Genomic DNA, 22,352 nt, shown 5'->3' on the forward strand with positions numbered 1-22,352 from the left:
GATAGGGATAAGGTAAAGTAAAAAACACACACACAGCAGAACAGAACAGAGCAGAGATAGTTGGGTGAAAATGGTACGTACGTACCACACCTGCCTTGATATATGGATTATTAATATAAGATAAATAATTAAATAAATGATACTCTACTAGTAATATTAAATATGAAGTCTAAATAATCACGTGGAGTTTGTTTGTTGTGTGTGGGTTGAGACATGCACATGCACATGCATATGAACCCACCACCCTCCCTTTAATATAATTAATAATAATAATAATAATGATTAATTGAATTGCAATATAGCTAGGCGGATGGATGGATGCATGCTTGCCTTCAATTTATTTTTGGTGGTCCTCTCTTCTCCTATCCTATTCATTTCTACAACGTAATTGATTTCTACTTTAAATTTAAACTAATAATTATTTACCATATGATTTGTGTGTTGGTATAATTATTGGTATTTGTTATATGAGTGATGATGGCCTGTATTCATTTGCTTTGCCCCCAACCTACTTCCTACATTCTATTCCCTATTCTATCATTCATTCACACACACACACACATATATATATATAAATATATATATTAATCAATACATATATACCATCCTAATCCAACCCATCCTCTCCTGCCTCCTACCCTCTTCTCAATTTCACATATATATATATATATATAAAAGGTTAAGGTGCTGAATTTGGAAAATCAGCACACGTAAAATATAGAAACAGCACACGTCTTTATCATATACAATACGCGTTGTTTGTAATAAAAGCATGTATTGTTAGTTCATAATTATAACGTGTACTGTATGAGAGTATGTCATGTGCTGAAATTTGTGAAACTATATCATGTGCTGTTAGGTTATGTGATGTATTTGTATTATATTAAAATATAATGTGTGTTGTTTATGGTAACACCGTGTGCTGTCTTGTAGCACATGGTGTGTTATTCAGCACTGTAGCCGCCACCGTGTATATATATATATCACCCACACCCTCTACCCCCTATCCCCCACCCCCCCCCCCCTCTCTCTCTCTCTATATATATATACACACATATGTATGTATGTTGAGATTGATGTTATTGCATTAAGAAGAGGCAAGCTAGCTATAGGTAGCTAATATAAGAAAGCATATATACCACACTACTACATTCATTTTGAGTTTGTACTTAGTTATTGAGAATACATATATACAAAGATAGATGTCGTCGGGAAGAAGGTCTCGGCAATCGGCGGCGGCGGGAGGCACGGCGGCGGCGCCCCGAATAAGCGAGGCCCAAATAATCGATCTCGTCTCCAAACTCCACCAACTCCTCCCGGAGATTCGCAGCTCCACCACCGGCCGCCGTGGCGCCACAAAGGTCCTCAATTCATCGTTAATTATTCATCTATATTACAATGAATAATATATTTAATTAAATAAAATAGGTTGAATTGCAGGCTGCAGGATCAGCATCGGCAAACAAAGTGCTTCAGGAGACGTGCAATTACATACGAAATTTGCACAAAGAAGTGGATGATCTGAGTGAGAGGCTTTCCAATTTGCTGTCAACCGTTGAAGCTGACAGTCCCCAGGCTGCAATTATTAGGACCTTAATCTAGCTAGCTAGCTAGCTCCACTCTTAATAATAATTAATTTAATTAACTATATATATATATATATATATATAATATGTATTCTAATTAACTTCAAATTAAACTTACGTTGATAAATAAATTTGTTATTTAGGACCCCCCCGGCCAGGTACGTATCATCAGATTAAATAATATTTATATGCTGATTCAATATTGCCATAGCTAGCTAGCTAGCTTGGTATGAATTAATTAATTAATTATATTATTAAGTAACTAATATTACTACGTACTACTATTTCATGAGGAGGCCGGCTAGCTAGGGAATACGACGTCGTTATGTAATATATTTGTAATAATAATAATAATTATTACTACTATGTATCCCTCACTGCTCTGCTGTAATGGATCTGCCTTAATTGATTGATATTATTCCATCACAAAACTTTTATTTAATATATAACTCCAACGTCGCATTATTGTGTGTGCATTTATATATATATATATATATATGTATATATTCTTTTTAATATTGGGCCTCATTGCATGTCTAAAGTTGCATGCATTTACCAAAATTAATTAACATATAATAACAGTGAAGAGTGTGTTCTTTTTTCACTAAATAAACAACCCAGAAAATTTTTCAAAGAAAGTTTTAGATGAATTATCAATTTATTGGGTATTATTATTGCAAAGTTATCAACCACCTTAAATAATTCGATTTGATCCACACTGAATCTTCTTGGATCTCATCATAGGCTATGACACAAAAATTGATAACATAAACGAATACTCACATCCTGTTACTAATCATTTGTTATTTCCCCTTAAAATCATTTGAAACTTTTTAGTATTATTATTGATTTATAAAATGTTTCAAAGAAAATATGAATCATGAATATAGTGGAAATTTATATAGATTAAATTTTACTACTTACGAAATACATCATAATAAAAAGTAATTAGATGAATGTAATTAATATTACTCGAAAAGCACAAAGCACACACATATTTTATTTAGAAAGGACAGTTATGTATTTTATTTTAATAAAGGCACATAATTAAATAGACAATAATTAATTAATTAATTAATTAAGATACGAAATGATGATTAGTAGAAAATAAATGATGGGAAATGATAGAGATTAGTGTGTAATCCAAGAGACAAATATGCACCCCAGCAGGGGATAGAAAGGGACACTCCTTTTCTCTATTAAACTAATGTCTTAATCATAAAAGGCATTCATAAATTTAAAATAATAATAATAAATAAATAATAAACATGTTCTTTTTATTTTTCTAACACAATCACTATTTTTAAACAGTACAATCAACAAACGGTTCTATTTCTTTTTAGATTGCTAATTTTTTTTATAAATATTATTAAATAATTTCTCTTATAAAAAATAACACGTTCTACTAATATTTATATACAAAATTTAAATTTAAATTTTAATACAAACCAAACAGACCCGACATGTTTAAACAATAAACACTATATATGTTAAGTTAGTCATTAATTATCAGCCATGATTAGGACCACTGAAAATTTGTCTTATTAATTTTATATTTATATTTATATTTATATTTATAACCCAGACCGACAACTAAATTGTTGTTATTTATTTACAGATATTAGTTAATAGCAATATAATGAGTATATATTTTGTTGGCTTTACAAGTTCTTTACGTGTTCAATATTACATTTACTTTTCTGTCTTTGCATTGAAAATTCCCTAAGGGTTTGTTTGTTTGGGGCTTTTGGATTTTGAATTGAAATTTGAATAGTAAAATTTTTTAATTTGAATAGTTGTATGATGTGATATAAATAGGTGTCGATGTGATATTTTTAACATAAAATTGATTTTTAGTATGATATAAAAAATAAAAAATAAGTGTTTGATATGATGATTTTTTTTTTTTTTAAAAAAGATAAATAATAAATTTAAAATCCAATTCCAAACAAAGAAACCTTTAGGGGGCCTTTGTTAAATAAGAGAATTAATTTTTTATTTACTTAGTAAAATAGAGAATTCAATTAATATATATATATATATATATAAGAATTTTAACGTATAAGGATCCATAAAAAAAATATTTTTTGTGATTTTTTAAATAATAAATTAAATATGATATTTTGTAAAATCAAATTTTAATGTAATATTTTTTAAAAAATCATAAAAATGAAATAATTGAATTGTAAAATTAAATGAAATGTTTTGTAAGATTGACATAATATAATTTTTTTAAAAATAAATAATAAAAAAATTTTAAAATATAATATACTTAATCAAAATTCATTATTTCTTTATATTTTTTTAGATTTGGGGGAGAAAGAAATGAAAAAAAAAAGAAGGAAGATAAATTAAAATAATATATTTTTTAAGTTTCATTTATCTTAATCAAACAAATCAAAAAATAAAAATATTTTTTATTTCTTTGTTCTCAATTTGTTGTACCAAATACACTTTTACTGTTGATAATGAATCAAATGAAATCTTTACAATATGCGAATCTATAATGGCTACTCTTTAAATACATATTGAATAAACTTATAAACTACGTCGTTACATTCTATACCAAAAATAAGTTACTAATATAATAGGCGGCAGAGCGTTGATTTAATGAGCACCGTTTGATTGTGCTCAAGTTAGATCACAAGGTTATTTATTGATAGGGTAAACTATTATTTAGTCCCGTAACTGGACTTTCTTATCATTTTAGTCCTGTAAATAGAGCTTGTCACAAACTAGTCCTATAAGTGAAAAATTTTTGCTGTTTTAATCCTCCGACGCCGGAGACGCCCGCCTGGCTAGCCGGAGGCTAAGTGTCTGCCAGGTCAGCGACACCTGGCGGATATGTGGATTTTATTATTATTATTTTTTATTTTTTTAATTTTTTTATTTGGTTCAATTGAAAAAAAATAAATAAATAAATCCACGTGTCCGTCCGGTGTCGCTGACCTGGTGGGACAGACACGTGGTTTCTGGCTAGCCAAGCGGGCGCCTTTGGCATCGGATGACTAAAACAGCGAAAATTTATCATTTATGGGACTAGTTTGCGACAGACTCCACTTACGGAACTAAAATGATAAGGAGGTAGTGTTACTGTACTAAAAAAACAGTTTAAGTTTACCCTTATTGATAAGATTAATTTTGAAATTTTGTATTTTATAATTTATATTTAGATTTAGTTAGAAGATATAGAAGAATGTGCTTTGTTGTGTGAATATAGAAAACATTATTTATATTTTTTTTATCTATTAATATTTGCTATGTTATATGTAATAATATGTTATTCGGAAGAAATACAATGTGCTAAATCAAAACAAATGATTTAAGGATGCCTTAAAAATTGAACTTATGTCTGTGATAATATTTGTATCAAGGGAGCAAATATTTACATTATAATGAACACATTTCACCACACACAAAATATATTTTGAAAGTAGCATATTATTACGTCTGAAATAGCACTTTAGTAATTTAGCACATACTTACACTATAGATAACAAACGATTAGACTATAACGAGCATATTTCGCTACACAACAAACACATTTGAATTTTAACATATTATTATATTTAAAATAATATATTATTAGTTTAATTCATTTTTATATAGATAGAAAATAATTACACTATAACCAATACATTTCATTACACAACAAACATATTGCAAAATTAACATATTATTGATTTAATTTATGTTTATATAATAGATAACAAACAATTACACTATATCAAACACATTTTACCACACAAAAAATGCATTGCAGAATTAATATATATTATTATATTTAAAATATTACACTATTAGTTTAGCACATATTTATATTATAGATAGCAAATAATTAACTATAACCAACACATTTCACCACAATAAGCACATTGCAAAATTAATATATTATTATATTTAAAATAACATATTAATAAATTAGCACCTATTTATATTATAAATAACAAATAATTACACTATAACTAACAAATTTCACCATATAATAAACTCATTGCATAATTATTATATTTAAAATAAAACATTATTATATTAGCACGTATTTATATTATAGATAACAAACGATTGTATTATAACAGTCACATTTTATCATATAATAAATATTATATTGCAAAATTAACATATTATTATTATTATTATTATTTAAATATCACAATTGAACATTATACAAAATATATTATTATTTATTATATAACAAATATATTTCAAGAAGTGCAGGAAGGAGAAGATAATTGTTAAAAATCTTCAATAAATTAAATTTCAATAGTAAAAAAGAAAGAAATTTTTTTACCTTATTATGAAATAAAATACTTAATTACAATTATAATTTTAACAATAATGTGACGCTCCGACCCGCATATCGAAATTGTAGACTGATTTCACATGTCAATACGAGTCTTTACAGCGTTTTTGTCCTCACTAAATCAAAAAGGAGCCCTTTGCCCGGGCTGCCTTTTATTTTATTTGAATTTTTGAATTTTTCTTTATATATATATATAAATATATAATATATTTATATAGAAAAATATTTGAATTAAATAAAAACAATACTAAAAAAATAATTAAGTATGTTTACTAGTATTTTAATATCATATAATTATTTAAAAATATTATAAAATAATATCATATATATAATAAAAGCTAAAGACATTTTTAATTGTGACAATAAGATAATTTTAATATTTTTTTCTAAATATATATATTTTTTAAAAAAATGGTTTCATTTATTATTTTCAAGCAATACAAATATATTTATTTTATTGCTTTATTTATTATTATTTTTTAATATACCAACTTGAAAAATATAACATTGAAATGTATATTTTTAATTGAGTTATTTTAAAATTTTTAAGAATTAGCTTCCTCTTGTATCGGACTTTAGATCCAGCTCTGCTTATCCACACCTTAGCAAGCACGCTTAATTCTAAAGTTTTTTTCAGTAAAGTTTTCGAAAAAAAATGTGTACATTGTTGACAAGACTAGTCTATTCAATCCATTTAACTTATATTATATTCAACCTTGGATTATCTGACACCGGCTCGGCTCATCCACGAGAATTAGTCTAGCACCGGCCTAACTCCGAGGGTATTACAAATAATCTCAACCATTGAATTAATTATTTATCAAACGAATTGGGGCTAATCAAAACCAAATTAGCAGGGTAACCGAGACGAATATAACACTATATATATTGAAAAAATATACTTACTTCATCAGTTTAATTTGTATATCAAAAATATGTTTATATTATATTTAGTTAAAAAATTTTTTTTTTTTCCTTTAAATATGTATCAATTATTTTTCCATCTATTAAAACAAATGCTACCGATGAACCCCACATATTTTTTTTAACACATATTCTACTTTAATCCAAAAATCATATTACTATTCCTGTAAAATTTCACAAAAAAAATACACATTAAAATTTTATTTTATAAGACAGATGAAATATTATAAATGATTGTATATGGGCGAATGATAAGGTGGTGGTTGAGTCAAATCACCACTTTATTGATTTTATCCAGTCAACAAATAGATAAAAAATTATATAATTTTATATAGCACAAAATAATATTGTGTTATATAAAAGCATATAATTTATAATTTATATAGTGGATTGTGCGCTATAGATATAAGACGGAATCAAATCGACATCAAATCAATCGAGTCATAATAATACTAATTTGAACCAATGAATATAAAACCAAAGTATTGTAACAATATATTTTAAAGAAAAAAACTTACAATAAATAAATAAATAGTGTCAAAATTGAATTTAAAACATGGACTCCTATAAGCTTTAAGCTTACATTTAAAAAAAAAAAAAAAAAAAAAAAAAAAAAAAAAAAAAAAAAAAAAACTGACCTGCAGTAAATAAATTATGTTAACACTTTTAGATAACAAATGGGCTCGGACCAAAGCCCAATAAAACTTGCTCCTACGGAAGCACCTTCATGTGAGAAGCACGTGACCGTTGGGTGAATAAATGTAATAACCATAAAAGTATTTATGAACTTTCCTTTTCAATTAAATGCATACAGGTAAATAAATTGATACCATTTGGAATATTGATTGCTTCGTAATTAACAGGCCGGCAATTAAAGTTAAGGGCATAATGCATCTATTTTTTCTGGATCTGGGCTCCGGGAGTACCGAGAATTATACCCACTCCAGTTCCTTGTAAACCCAATTGACTCCTCACACTACGGCCCATGAATTTTTAACCAAACCCAGATCAAGATACCCTTTCAATTTTTTCAAATAAAAAACTTCTAGAACAATTGCATGTCCTTTTGACTTTCTTGAATATAATCAGAAATAGTCACACTGCTATAAACTTGGTCATCGGACAACTTGAGATGGGTGGTCCCAAAACGGAGAATGTTAGGATGCTGAATTTGGAAAATTAAACAGATGTTAGATTTTTTAAATCAGTACACATTTTTATTAAATAAAGTATGTGTTGCTTGTAATAAAAATATAATAACGTGTGTTTTATAAGAGTCTGCTTGTGCTTATTGTATGTGTTATTTGAGACTATATCATGTGTTGTTCGCTCTTGTGTTATATTTGTATTATATTAAAATATATTGTGTGTTATTTATAGTAACATGCTATACGATATGCTATTCAATACAACGCTAAATTTAAAATGCAGCGCGGTAGCACCGTCCAAAATGCTTTGACTTGTCAAGATCTTTGGACACATGTTTTCTACTGAATTTTCTGTCCAAAATTACCAACACAGCTCTCCTAAGTACACAAACAATTTGTGTATATATATATATATATTGCTTCTCATATTACATTACAGGATATGAAGATTTAAAGACAGTATATATGTATTACAGGGAAATCTCATTCAGCAGACAGATCAAAAACTGCTTACTGTACAACAAACAAACAATTCACACGAATCAAAACATGTCGAAAATCTTAGTAATCGTCGCAGCAAATCGGGCAGCGAATGAGTCCATTTTCATTGCAATCGGGGCATCTTTGGAAGCCATATTCGTGCTCCTCCTCGTCGATTTCATCGACATCTTCTTCTTCTTCATAATCGTCGTTGTTGTAATCACCGTCGTAATAGATTTTGCAGCTGCCCGAACACGTACAACATGGTACGAATCGAATGTCGCCACACGACTCGCACACATTGCGATTACGGTTATTGCCGAGTTCTAACAGCTCGCAGCTTTCGAGTGTCTTGTGGAGCGTCCCTTCGTCGTTTTGGCGCCTAATTTCGTCAGCTCCTCCGATGTATTTCTTCCCGACAAAGACCCTCGGCAGCCCCCCGAATCCTTGTCCTAAAAGCTCCTTTAGCTCCTCCTTAAATCCGGCGTGCATCGACACGTCCCTTTCGTCGATCTTAACTCCTAATCCTTTTAAAATCACGCGGACATGGCAGCAATCCTCGTACGTCTTCCTTACACCTCTAAGGCTTGTGAAATATACAGTCACCTTGTCCCCGCGCGATTTGTCTGTGGATTTGTTGTCTTTATTGTCAATTGGATTGAGGTGAAATGGATTGGCCGGCGGGAGATCTTCCAGGGCCTTTCTGAATGAGGCAATTACGTCGGGATCGAATTCGGATATTATCGATGTGTCTGAATTTAGATTCGAATTGGAATCGCTGTCGGAAGAATGATCTACGGACGGCTTCTCCGGCGCCGGCGGAGGTGATGCATCATCGATTGAAGCTAAATCTGGGGGAGTGGAGGAAACGTTGAAAGAAAAGCTTCGGAAATGATGATGAACCTGTCGGAGAGGGCTGAAGTTGTCGTCGAGGCCTTCCATTAATTCCCAGACATTGATCGTCTCCGGCTCTCCCGGCGGCGTTCTTACCGGCGTTTTGGGGACGATTTTGGGGATCTTCTTCTCGATCATTTCCGACCATGTCTTGGCCTCGATCATAGTCATGGAGAATTCCTCTGATTCCCGATTTCCGATCACTGTTCGATTGCCTTCCGCAATTCCTCGATTTTGAACACAATTTTGATTTTGATTCTGATTCTGATTCTGACATGTGTCTAATTTCTGTCCTGAAACACGAATCTGAGGGAGATTCAAAGATCCCAATGTGGACGCGGTAAGAGAAACCAGATGATCGGAATTCTCCTCCGCCGGCTTTTTACGGCGGTGGCGGGTTGATAAGCTCCGACGCACCGGAAAATATGGCGTTTTGCATTTCCGGCAGACCTTCTGCTTCGACGACGCGCATCCCATAATCAGCAGAACTCCAAACAATCCCCAAAAATGGAATTAATTAAAAATCTGAACAAGCTCCACGAAGATTTGGAAACATTCTCGGATGAAACAGCTGGCTCTGTAATAGATTCGCTGCAGATTTGAATATTAAAAAAAGGAAACAAAACTTTAATATAAATTGCAACAATTGGAAGAGCTGCGATTTCCTCGCCTGCAAATGCAATTCGAAGATCGAGAAACAATACCAAATCAAACAGTATTTGAGGAAGAGCGACTTCAAAACCCCCAAACTAATTTAACGAAAAAAACAATCAATTAGGGCTAGGGCTGGCCGGATCGCGACAAGAAATTCGGAAGAAAAAAGACAATCGATGATAATTAAGTTGGGCGAATGTTGTCTGAATCCATGGATTTGGAAGAAAAATTAAACCAGCCCTGGAAGGAAGGAAGGAATTCAAGAAGGCAATGTGGGGAAGAAGAAAAATGCCCTTTTTACCAGAGCTTCTTCTTCCTTTCACCTTCTCAATCTCGATCTCAATTTCGTCTCTGTCTGACGACTGAAACGACGAATGGGACAAAAAATCTAGAAACCCATTACCCGAGTTTTTCTCCTTTTTCTTATCCACGCTGTAATAAAAATCACCAAACAAATAAAATAACAATAATTAAAGTAGTGTGAAAAAATCGATGGACGCGGAAATTAATGCTTGGATGGCTCAAAATGGATGCATTCGTGGGCGTTCGCCCATACGAAAATTCAAGTGGAGACTCGTATTAATTTTAGGGAAATTGTATTATATACTGATAAAGTCCTTCATTTATCTTCTGCGTGTTTATTGTTAAATATTAATTATTATATCAAAATATAATATAAATAAAAAAATTATAAAAATATTTTTATTAATATATTGTAATATAATTTGGATTTCGATGTTTTATTTTATTTATTTTATAAAAAATAATAATCTGTTAATAGAAAATTATATATGCGTTGGAATATCATAAATCATTGTTATTGGGGACGTTGAGTGTGGAGTAGGTGCAAATTGGAAACTGATTTCTTAAGGAATGTGATGTAGAGTCTCGCGAAATAAGTGGTTAGTAAAATCCTATGGATTGTGATATCTCAGCTGTTTATAACGCTCATTTTAATTATCTAATATTTTTATTTTTTATAAATAATATTTTGTTTTAAAGCTATGTTTGTTTGGGTTCTTAGTTCAATTTTTAGGTATATACATGGTCTTGGATTTTAATATTATGAACACATTCTATTTGATAAGTTTTTTGTGGTTGAAAAATTAGTAAAACACAATAATAGTATTAGAGCCAAAATTTGTCAAAGCAACGAGTTCGGACAGAATCTTCGAATAAATCAATTGTTGGCAATAGTTCAATTTTGATAAATGACTAAATTTTTTTTTCTTTTTTTTTTCTTGGAAAATTTGCTTATTGCAAATTAGAAAGAATCTTGGTGAACATGTTGATTGCAAATACTGTTTGATTTTGGGAATCTTGTTTTTCTTTGTGGCTCTAGTTTATTGTTGTTGCAAATCTTGTGCTTGATGGGTAGTTAACGGCTTAGATTGTGTTTTTGAGTGATTTCTTTTGTGGGTAATTTTTTTTTTTTTTTTAAAATGATTGTTTTCTATGGGTAATTTTTTTTAAAAAAAATATACGGTCGTTTGATGGAAAAATAAATTTTACAATTTGAAAACAAAGAATGAAAAGTATTTTAACTACTCAAATTTTTTTTGAGTAATATGTGATACTTTTGATGATGATACATCTCTTGACAATGTACTTAAGAAAGTAGGTAAGTTTTTTAGTGCAAAAAAATTGTTTGATAGGTTACGTGTGTTGTATACGGAAATAACTTTGTCAAATAAGTTGTTCTTGCTTGAAAAATTTTCCAATTCAAACTAGACAAATATAGATTTCTTTACTAAATTAATTTAAGATATAAAGTCGAGTGGAGATCAATATATTTATGAATATTCTCCAATTGTGCTTTTAAATATCATTCTCGTTTCTATAGTGATGTTAAATCCGCAGTTAAATATGGTAGAGATAACATTACTATAATAATAAATAACTTAAAAGGTAAAGAATTAGATTTAGTAACCGATAAATCAATTGGAAACTCAAATGGCGAGGTTATGCATATAAACGGTAGAACTTTCAATATGAATAACCAAAACAACAACAATAAAGATAATTAATCATCAAATAATAATTAAAAGAAAAATAAAGAAAAAATTATAAATCATTGCCTAAAAAATGTTATGGTTGTAGTGGAGTAGATCATTATATTAAAGCGTGCCCTACTGTAACTAATAAAGGTCAAGTACATAACACAAATAATATAATTAAATAATATAATTGAGTCCAATGATCAATCAAATATGGCTTTGTGTAGTCAAACTTTAGGTGATATATATTGATTGAATTTTGATTGTTCTTTACTTGCCTTTAATATGTGAATATTCATGAAATGAGAACTCTTTTAAAAATTGGTATTTTAGCTTTTTTTTTGTTAAACAAATGCTGAAATTTTTAATTTTTTTTAATCAAATAGTCCTTTTCCGACAAGGAATTGTACGGACAAACATTAGATCACTAAAATCCAATTCACAATCTTCAGTGATCGGAATTTCAAAAAAATAAGAGGTTCTAACAAAATTTTTAGCGACAACGACGACGACGATAGCGCTCACAAATAAACGTCACAGATCGTCAAACGTTTTGCCTTTTTCGCAAATCCGCAATACAGCTCGCTGCAGATTCGTCTGATAGCGCCCCAGTAGAAGAGTTCTTTCCACCTCTTGGCCTTTTTTACGCTGAAAATGTCCGCTAACTTTTGATACATTTCCACATAGGAACTGAAAGCCGATATATTGAAAGTTACATGGTGGTCCAACATGTTCAATAAAATGCTACAGCTGCCGTTGCCGATGGGGCGGAGCTCCGGCTGGGATCCTTTAAGTGCCGGTGAATTTTTCGTAGATTCAGACGAAATCTTTGTTCTAAAACTGTATGAATAAATTTAGTTTAGCTTTCCATGTTGTGCCTGCTTGCTATTATTTTATTTTATTTTTTATTCTTAGTGTATAGCTTGATACATGTTTTCTTATGTTTAATGACATACATTTTTGTTACTAGGTGGAGTAAATCAATTCTTCTGCTGTGATTTGATTTTGTTATTGTTTTTTTTTTTTTTTTTTTTTTGTATTTCTAGACTAAGTGAATAATCTATATTGTTAATTTTTCGCTAATATCTTAGTGTTTGTCTAACTGCATGTTAGTCTATTAAGTTTTGTGATAGTGTTTGCGTAGACTTTGTGATATAATTAGTTCTCTTTGTTATAATGTGTGCAAACCTATATTCTTAGCTTCTTTGTGGTTGACGTCGAATTTCTTAGCATGATGTATGTTTAATTTTGTATTTCTAAGTGTTCAAGCATGTGATAGGATGTTTTAGTATAAACATTCCCTATGTTTTTCTTTGTGGTGTCATGAAATGTATATACGTTGTGATTATTTCTAAGGTGGAGTTCGCATGTTGCCTCTTTTTGCGTTAAGTTGCCCCTTTTTTTAATGAACTATTAGTTTCTGCAGGACTAGTGTTTGCTTGTGACTAGAATGTTTACTTAACGTTTGTTGTTAGTGTAGATTTATTGTATATTGGTGAATCTTCCCAGGCAATTCCCATGCGACTTGATTAGGCAAAAAAGGTCACTTGATTGTGATATATCCATCCCTAAGGGAGTAACCATCGGTAAATTATATGACCAAATTGGTGGAGAATGTTGAAATTTGGTCCATTATTAAACCCGACCCGCAATCCAAAGCCTTTAACCCGGTCTGTTTCTAAAGCTCTGATCCGACCCGGCGCTCTTATCACTACAAAAAAAATAATATATTTGTAACGGAATTCCGTCTCTAAAGTTCACGTAGCTAACGTAATTCTATTCCTAATTCCGTCTCTAATGTCATTTGATAGTTAGAAATCGCATGCGTTTTATATTCATATCATATGCGATATTTGAGTGATTTTGATTGGATTCTACCTAATTTATATGCGAATTGTTTATTTGCTATGTGCAGAGGGCAAATATCAAATTTGGCATAATTGGCAGAAAAATGGAAGAAAAATTCAGATTTGCACAACCTAGTTAGTCATGACCATGACTAACTACACTCTCTTGATATGAGATATTAATTAAAGGCCCAAAAGTCCATCTACAAAATAATTAGGGCAAACATTAAATAAAAGAATGGATCAGACGTTTCAGAAAAAGAGCAGAGAACGGCTAGGGCAAAAACGCACAGGAACAGGAGACTGACAGATCCATAGATCGCACAGGAGCAAATCGACAGAGAAGATTTCACCTTCCCACTATGACTTTATCTTTATCTTTTGTTCTTTGTTATTTGACTATGGAGTAGATACTTTTCTGGTTTGAGGGGTGATAATGTTTTGGTTCTTTTGTTTTGGAGATTCTTGAGTTTCTTTATAAAAGTTCTTTTTGATTATTAATATTTATCTAATTCTGAAAATAGCGTTTGTGATTGTTAGATTGATTGAATATTTTGGTACCGATATTTAAATTAGTCTGATAATCCAAAGTCAATTCAAGTAGGATATCCGTAATTGTATTCGCACTTGAATAGGTGATAACCGGGTTGAATAGTTCATTCCCGGGGGTTAGACAATCAAATCTAATTGCTTCTCCTAGGTAGTAATTGTTTTGAATTGGGTTTTTCTAGATTACAATGCGGTTAGGCAATATTCTTATGGGCGCATCTAGGTTTATTTGCTTAATTAGGGGTAGTTAACGGTCGTACCTTAATTACCTACACTGTAAGGAAAAATTGGTTGTCAGAGCTTGTTGATAACTATAACCAATTTATTGATATTTTAATAAGAATTAAATTTATTGAATTAATGATAAAACACAAGTGTCATAACTGCATCATCCCTTCATGAGCCAGACATCCCCTTGATAGTCAGTTCCCTCATTAATTTAATTGCTTTGTTATTTTATTTTCATTAGATAATAAAAGAAAAATCTCCATTTATTTACTGCATTAGAATACGAAAGAGTGAATCACACAATCCCTGTGGAGACGATCCCTTCCCCTATATTACATTAAATTGTGATCACGGAGTATGTGAAATATTTGATTGACCGTGCGACAGGTCATCATTAATAACGGAAAAAGTTGATTTAGCGACAAAAAAGTTTTGTTACAAAAATGATTTTTTCTTGTAGTGTATATCCCCTATTATTTGGTTCTGTTGGGAAAACATAATTAGTTTTGCGATTCTCTCTGATTTTTCATTTTTTCATATTCGCGATTCTTCTTAGTGAGTTTTGGGAGTTTTCTTTCTTCGCAATCATTCTAGTTCGATTCCTTCCGGCAAGTTGTTCATTTGCGTGTTCTTTGTGAATTTTTGGGGAAATCGATCAGGGTTCTTGATCGAGTCCGTAGGTTTGAGGTTTTGTTTGGAGGTTATTAGGTTAGTTCCTAAATAAGTCATTACGTTGTAGACAGAGCCATCAAAATAGTTCCCCAAATCATTCTTGTCAAGTCACTTGGAAGTCGCCGGAGGAAGTCGCCGAATTGTTGTTGTTCCCGCCGATATCCGTTGTTGCCTTGCTGTCGTGCCACCGCCTGGGTTTGTCCGCCAGAGGAAGAACCGCTGGTTGCCGGTCGTCATCCATTGTAGTGAAACATGAAGTTTAATTCATATTTTAAAACTGTGTTTGTTTGGCGTTGTTAGTTCAATTTATAGGTGTATACACGACCATGAATTTTACTAATGTGAACACATTCTATTTGATAAGTTTTTTGGTGTAGAAAAATTAGTAGAAACACAACAAATATATATTATTATAATTTATCCTAATATATTATACAAAATGGTTTTATATTATTAATTGATATTAATTATTAAATTATTATTATTATAAAGAATCTTTTAAAATTTAAATCCAAGTATGTTTTCAAATAAAAATATTAACAGTGTAGATTCAGTTGAGCACGGAAAATAAAAATAATGATACTAATATTTTAATATTAAAGTAGAGTAAATAAGAGTAAAATAGATTGTTATAAAAAATTTATTAAAGAATTAATAAAAAAATGATAAGATAAATAATAAATAATAATAAATTGATTATTACTTGTGAAATTAAGAGTAATAAAATTGTGAATAAATATAATTATTTACTATAATAAATTGTGCATAATTAAAAGGTAGTTTGATTTGGTTATGATTTAATATATTCATCCGTCCATTTTAGAGTCACATTTACATTTTGTGTCATTGTACTTAACATTAAAAATATATTTATATTTGTATAATTTTTTGTAAAATTATCTTTCTATCGGTATTATAAGACATTAATGGAAGTATTTTTATAATTTCTTATTTTATACTATATTTTAATATAATAATTAATATTTAAAGATAAATATGCAAAAAGTAAATGAGTCTTTAGAACTTGACAGAGGAGGTAATACTATTTTGTCTGATAACAAATAATAAATTTGATTAGGAATATAATATTTAAAGTGATTGTATTTAATTAACTAATAATCATAATAAGTTAGGATATTATGTTATTAATTTTTAATGTATAAAATATTATTAGTAATTGAAAATAAGAATTAGTAATTAGTTGTGTACACTTACCTAGTAATTAGTATTAAACCAAATATTCAAATTTTAAATATTCGATTCGAACCAAATTAAAAATTTCAAATTTAGTTCAAAATCTTCAAACTTTTGGTTTTGATCGGATTAATTTCTTAGGTCATCTTTAATCCAGTGCCATTAGTGCCGCTGGATTGGTAGATTTGGCGTCGATTATCGTGCGCCATTTTTTTTACGTTGCTTCGTTTATTATTAATTTTAATTTTTAAATTTATTTTTCTAAATTTAAAGAAAAAACTATTTTAAATTATAAAAATAAATAATTATTTAAAATAATAAAAAAAATATTGAATATTTAAATAATAACAGTGAAAAATTAAATTATTATTGAAGTAAGGGTAGCAACTGAATATCCAAATATAATAACCCCTTCCGCTAATTATATAGCCTAAGTGCATATGCATCGGCATGCACTAGAGATATAAAAACAAATAATAATAATAATAATAATAATCAAAATAAAAATCAAGATATACAAAATCTAAATGCCACCTGAAAGGGCTGTCTGCCAAAAAGAAACTGTACAACAATCTTGAAATAAATGGCAAAAAAAAAAAAAATCTACTTTGATTATTTTTATACACATTATTATAATTATACTCCGTTCATCGTATATCTATATATCAATTTGTTTATAGTACGAGATTTTAAAAATATTAGTATTATATTAAGATACAGTACAAATAAAAGTAAAAAACTGAATTACACTTATTAGTATTATATGATATAAATATAATGACATTTGTATAATATAATGTAAATTAGAATGGTATTTGTAATATTAGGTAAATAGTACAATTATTAAAAAAAAAATATTTTATGAGATGGACCAAAATAAAAAAAAATGAATATATTATTAAGGGACGTAGGGAGAGTATGTTAGTATTTTTTTTATATTTTATAAAATGATATTAATATTGCTATACTTTTATTCAATAAAACTTTAATTAAATACTCTCATATCTGTTAACAATCTATCTATTTTTTTCATTTTGGTCCGTTCTATAACAAAGTATCTATTTTTGTTTTTAGTAATTGTACTATCTACCTAACATTATAAATACACTTCCAATTTACAATATATTACACAAATATCATTACCTTTATATTATACAATACTAATAGGATTAATTTAGTCTTTTTACATTTATTTATACTTTATTTTAATTTAATACTGATATTTTTAAAATTCCGTACAAAAAGCAAATAGATATAAAGATATAGGAGGAATAGAGTATTATAGAATATTAAAAATAATAAATATAACAAAATAAATAATCTAAACAAGTAATTAAATAATTTTATCTTTCAAAATCTTCTAGTTTAATAAATAAAAAAAAAACTCTATTATTTAAATTATTGTAAAATGCTAATATTCACGTCACCTGATGTCACGTGACTTGGTCTTCCACAGGCCGGCCCATTAACAACTTATTGGGCCTCAGCCTATATATAAAAATTACAAAACACAGGTGTTCGCTTCCAGTCTTCTCCTCTCTTCCAAATCTAATTTCTACAGACAGACAAACAGTCAGAGAGGATACACATGTATATTTCTAGAATGAATGAAAACAAAAACAAATTAAGAAGAAACAGACAAAGAAGATAAATAAAAAGAGATAATATTACAATATTCAAAGAGTAAAATAAAATTAATTTAATTGGTAATTAATCATTCGGGTGAGAGGGACGTGAATGGCTGGTATTATTTCAAACCCTAATTTGGGTGGTTTAGGTCTCACCCAACTCTGCTTGGTCTGCTTTTATTTGTGCGATCTGGGAATTATGGTGTTTCTAAATATCCTGTTACGTTGTCGATCCATCCATCTGAATAATTCGTATGATCGATCTGATTTGTTTAACCTTGCTTATAATGTTTTGTATATATCCTTCTGCCTAACAGCATGCACCAAACCACCATTTCTGTTAATCTCTTTGGTTAAAGTTAAACTCCGTCAAAGTTAACGGATGACGACGAAGACGACGACTGACACGGCGGGGCAGTGGCGGTACACAGTAACTGACGGCCACAGCTTTCCGTCTGTAGCTTAAAGTCTGTGTGAATATATGGTCTTTACTTATGCTGCTACCTACTTCAAATGATTACAAAATAGAAGTGTGAGATTTTTTATTTATTTATTTATTATTTGTAGAAATTGTTTTTTTTTTTTAAAAAAAAATGTAAAATAAAGTCGGAATTTGATTTTTGTATATTGATATATTGCCGATGGTTACTGACGATACATACTAAAGAAACAGACAACACACGGTATAAATATAAATAACACATGAAGTATTAAATAAAAGTAGCTAATGTGTTGTACAATTGCACTTCATGTGCTGAAATCAATTGTATATTATGTAGCGTTTTACTACATATTGTCTTTGACTATTAAACAGTGTTTTTTTTTTTATTATTTTATGTTAATATAATATAAATACAACTTATGACACAGTTATACACAACGCACGATGTAGAGATACACAATACATAATATATATATATGTTGACACTACATATTAAAGAGACAAACAATACGCGATATATACAAATATGTGAAGCGTTAAAAGAAAAATATGTAGTCGTATTGTACGAATGCATTTCATGTTTTAAAACCTATGGATTATATTATCTGTGACTATAAAATCTATTATTTGTTGTTTGTTAATATAATAGAAATGCAATTATGAACGAGTAACATATATCATTAGTCACATATAATATAATATACAGTTGATCTCAGTACATAAAGATATGTTTTTATTTAACATAACATGTATTGCGTTGAATAAACATTTATGTTGATTTTTGCTATTCAATCATGTAGCCAGTCTGATTGGCATTATTATTATTATTATTATTATTATTATTATTATTATTATTTGAGATAAAAATTCTTAGTGAATAAAAGACACATTGGTTCTTATTTATCTAATTTTTATTTATTTATTTTTGGAGTTTGGTGTTAGTAACTATATATGGGTTAAGACATTCTTTCTAAGTTGAGAGTCGATAAGGTTGGATGAGGGCAGGTTTTAGGCAGCTAATAAAGTGTTTGTTTATTGATATATATATATATATATATGTATATGCTTACAATGGAAAATAGCCATTGTATTGTTGGATGTAGATTTATTTTGCATTTAACTATATTTTTACAATTTTGAAAAGTTAATAATAGATATTCGATGTAATCTAATTTTAATTTAATATTTTAAATAAAAAATTGAATATAATATTTTTTTATGTAAATTACAGTTCACATAAAAGCACCAATAATTTAGACTTTGCTAACTTAGAAATCTAAATCCCACAATTATTTCGAAAATCGATAAGCAGTTTTGGATATATAGACCATATTTCTGCTGGTTTGCTTATGATATTTTAATTTAGATTACAGTTCAAATAAAAGCACCAATAATTTAGAAATTATATATGTACATATTTTTTTTAAAAAAAAATAAAAATAAAATAAGGAGGCGTAAGAGGACACGATGTGATGTTGAAAGGTGCTGGAAAACGATTGAAATATATCAATTTTCTTAGATGCTTTAATTAACACATCTTAAGTATTCTCTTGTCCATTTCTATTGATACAAAATGGATCAATCAACTAGTGTCTTTAATTTTATCTATATTATATTTGGATATAAAATAAAATAAAAGAAACATAGACAAAAACACTTGGTAGAATAGGGCCCAAGCTACAAGTACAATCACACATCGATCCATTACAATGAATTTTCATTTTTTATATGTACGAAGAAATAAATAATAAATAATAAAATATTAAATGGTCACATTGTTTCTGCATAATCCAGAATCTTTGAGCAATAAATAACAGTTGATGTTTCTTCTCTCCCTTTCTGTCTCAGCACAGATTATCGCTGGCTTCCATGTTCACCTAATCTCTCTCTCTCTCATCTTTCTCTCTCTGGTTTTTCCATCTCCAAACCTTACTTAATTAGCTTCCATATATGATCTTCTTCTCAACTTCAACTTCGTCGTCGTCTCAATTCGAGCAGTAGTGCTAGCTGGATCTCCATTAATGGCTTTTCTTCCCGCGGAGTCCATCTTCAGATCGACCCATGAAGACAGCCATAGCCATTTCCACACTTCTTCACCATGTGCTCCTCCTCAAGATTTCCATGGTAGGAATATAAATCGAAAATGGACCACCTAGTCCAATCATCGATTTGATCATTCAAATTTTTAGGGTTTTTCTGTAGCTGATTAATTTGGGGCTTAATTAATTAATTACTCGTTGCAGGTGTGCCTGCAGAGTTCCTAATGAGGAGATCCATGTCGTTTTCCGGCATGGATCGGGCGGCGGAAGATCATCATCATCACCATTCTAATCATCATCGTCTTCATCAGGTCCAGCAAGACGACGAGGTGTCTGACGACGGGTCACAATTAATGCTGGGGGAGAAGAAGAGAAGACTGAACCTGGAGCAGGTTCGGGCCCTGGAGAAAAGCTTCGAATCGGGCAACAAGCTTGAGCCCGAAAGGAAAATGCAGCTGGCTCGGGCCTTGGGCCTGCAGCCCCGACAGGTGGCCATATGGTTTCAGAACAGAAGGGCCCGCTGGAAAACGAAGCAATTGGAGAAGGATTACGATGTCCTTAAACGACAGTTTGAGGCTCTCAAGGCCGACAATGATGCCCTCAAATCGCAGAACAAGAAGCTTCAAAATCAGGTGCCCTTATTAATAATTAATTAATTAATTAATTAATTAATTACCCAATTCGATCCATCCAAGGTATATATATATGTATAGTCAGATCTAATAATTAGAAACAAAATTAGGGTTTTTCTGATTGGATCTTGGAATTGATTTGATTTAATTGATCAGTTAATGGGTCTGAAAACGACGACGTTTGGGGATGGGAAGGGGAGGATCAATCTGAACAAGGAGAACGAAGGATCGTGGAGCAATGGTAGTGACGACAACGACAACGACAACAACAGTTGTGAGGTCAACCTGAACAACGCCACGTCAACGACGGACAGCGCATTGTATCGTCATCATCATCAAAACAACGTTAACGACGCCACCGCCGCTGTTCTATTTCCTAATCCCGCCGCCGGCGATCTGACGCAGCTACTCCAAACTTCATCAAATCCACGCAGCAGGGCAAGGGCAGATCATCATCATCATAATAATATTATTAATAATTCTCTGCAATTATGCCAAAATTCGAAGATAGAAACTACTGCTACTACTACTACAGCAGCAGGTGAGGGTTTCGGGAACATGTTTACAGGCATTGAAGAAAACCCTGATTTCTGGCCATGGTCGGACCACCAAAACTACCATTGATATGTATGTATAGGCGATATATGAGGAAGTCCGTACGCTTTTGTCGATAGGTGGATGATGTAATTAATGGTGAAATGAATTTGGCTGTGCAAGAAGGTTTTCTTGATCATCAGCTACTGAAATCACTCATCATTGGGTCCCTCCCTCCCTCCCTCCATCCAGTTATATAATTAATTATTTAATTTTCTTTATTTATTTTGGCATCCTTTTTGTTTCCTATTAAAAGATGGATACATATACATACATAATTAATTTACTACTTCTATTGCTACTAGGATGCTTTTATTCTATTTTATTGTTAGTCGCGGAAATAAAATAATTTAATTAAAGAGGTCAAGTCGATGGTGGCAAGATCGATCATATATATATATATATATGTGTGTGTGTGATGTTTAGAGAGAGAGAGAGAGAGAGAGAGAGGGAGGGAGGAAGTAGAGGACGACACATGAGATGAGATGAGCGAGACATTAAATAAAATAGAAAATAGAAGTGAAGAAGGTAAGAATGCATG

General features: G+C 30.3%; 3 protein-coding genes across 4 annotated transcripts; 2 read left to right on the forward strand and 1 right to left on the reverse strand.

The window, feature by feature from the left end:
• Positions 1-1,075: 1,075 nt before the first annotated feature.
• LOC127258625 (transcription factor PRE1-like) lies at positions 1,076-2,051 on the forward strand. 2 transcript variants are annotated; one of them, XM_051285550.1, is made up of 2 exons: positions 1,076-1,361; positions 1,429-2,051. In XM_051285550.1, the coding sequence occupies exons 1-2, from the start codon at positions 1,203-1,205 to the stop codon at positions 1,600-1,602; spliced, it is 333 nt and encodes a 110-aa protein (XP_051141507.1). In that variant the 5' UTR covers positions 1,076-1,202; the 3' UTR covers positions 1,603-2,051. The 2 variants fall into 2 exon arrangements, with proteins under 2 accessions (XP_051141507.1, XP_051141508.1); XM_051285551.1 differs by having other exon boundaries at positions 1,441-2,051.
• A 6,280-nt stretch (positions 2,052-8,331) lies between these two features.
• On the reverse strand, positions 8,332-10,536 carry LOC127258624 (uncharacterized protein At3g28850-like). The gene is made up of 2 exons (XM_051285549.1): positions 10,040-10,536; positions 8,332-9,926 (listed from the first exon to the last, which is right to left on the reverse strand). Exon 2 carries the CDS (start codon positions 9,810-9,812, stop codon positions 8,523-8,525), a length of 1,290 nt encoding a protein of 429 aa, XP_051141506.1. The 5' UTR covers positions 9,813-9,926; positions 10,040-10,536; the 3' UTR covers positions 8,332-8,522.
• A 9,826-nt stretch (positions 10,537-20,362) lies between these two features.
• LOC127258306 (homeobox-leucine zipper protein ATHB-13-like) lies at positions 20,363-22,044 on the forward strand. The gene is made up of 3 exons (XM_051285104.1): positions 20,363-20,670; positions 20,790-21,217; positions 21,374-22,044. Exons 1-3 carry the CDS (start codon positions 20,568-20,570, stop codon positions 21,839-21,841), a joined length of 999 nt encoding a protein of 332 aa, XP_051141061.1. The 5' UTR covers positions 20,363-20,567; the 3' UTR covers positions 21,842-22,044.
• The last annotated feature ends 308 nt before the right edge of the window (positions 22,045-22,352 follow it).

This window comes from Andrographis paniculata, unplaced genomic scaffold, assembly GCF_009805555.1.
Source record: "Andrographis paniculata isolate CXL003 unplaced genomic scaffold, ASM980555v1 Contig59END, whole genome shotgun sequence".
Classification (NCBI taxonomy): Eukaryota; Viridiplantae; Streptophyta; class Magnoliopsida; order Lamiales; family Acanthaceae; genus Andrographis; species Andrographis paniculata.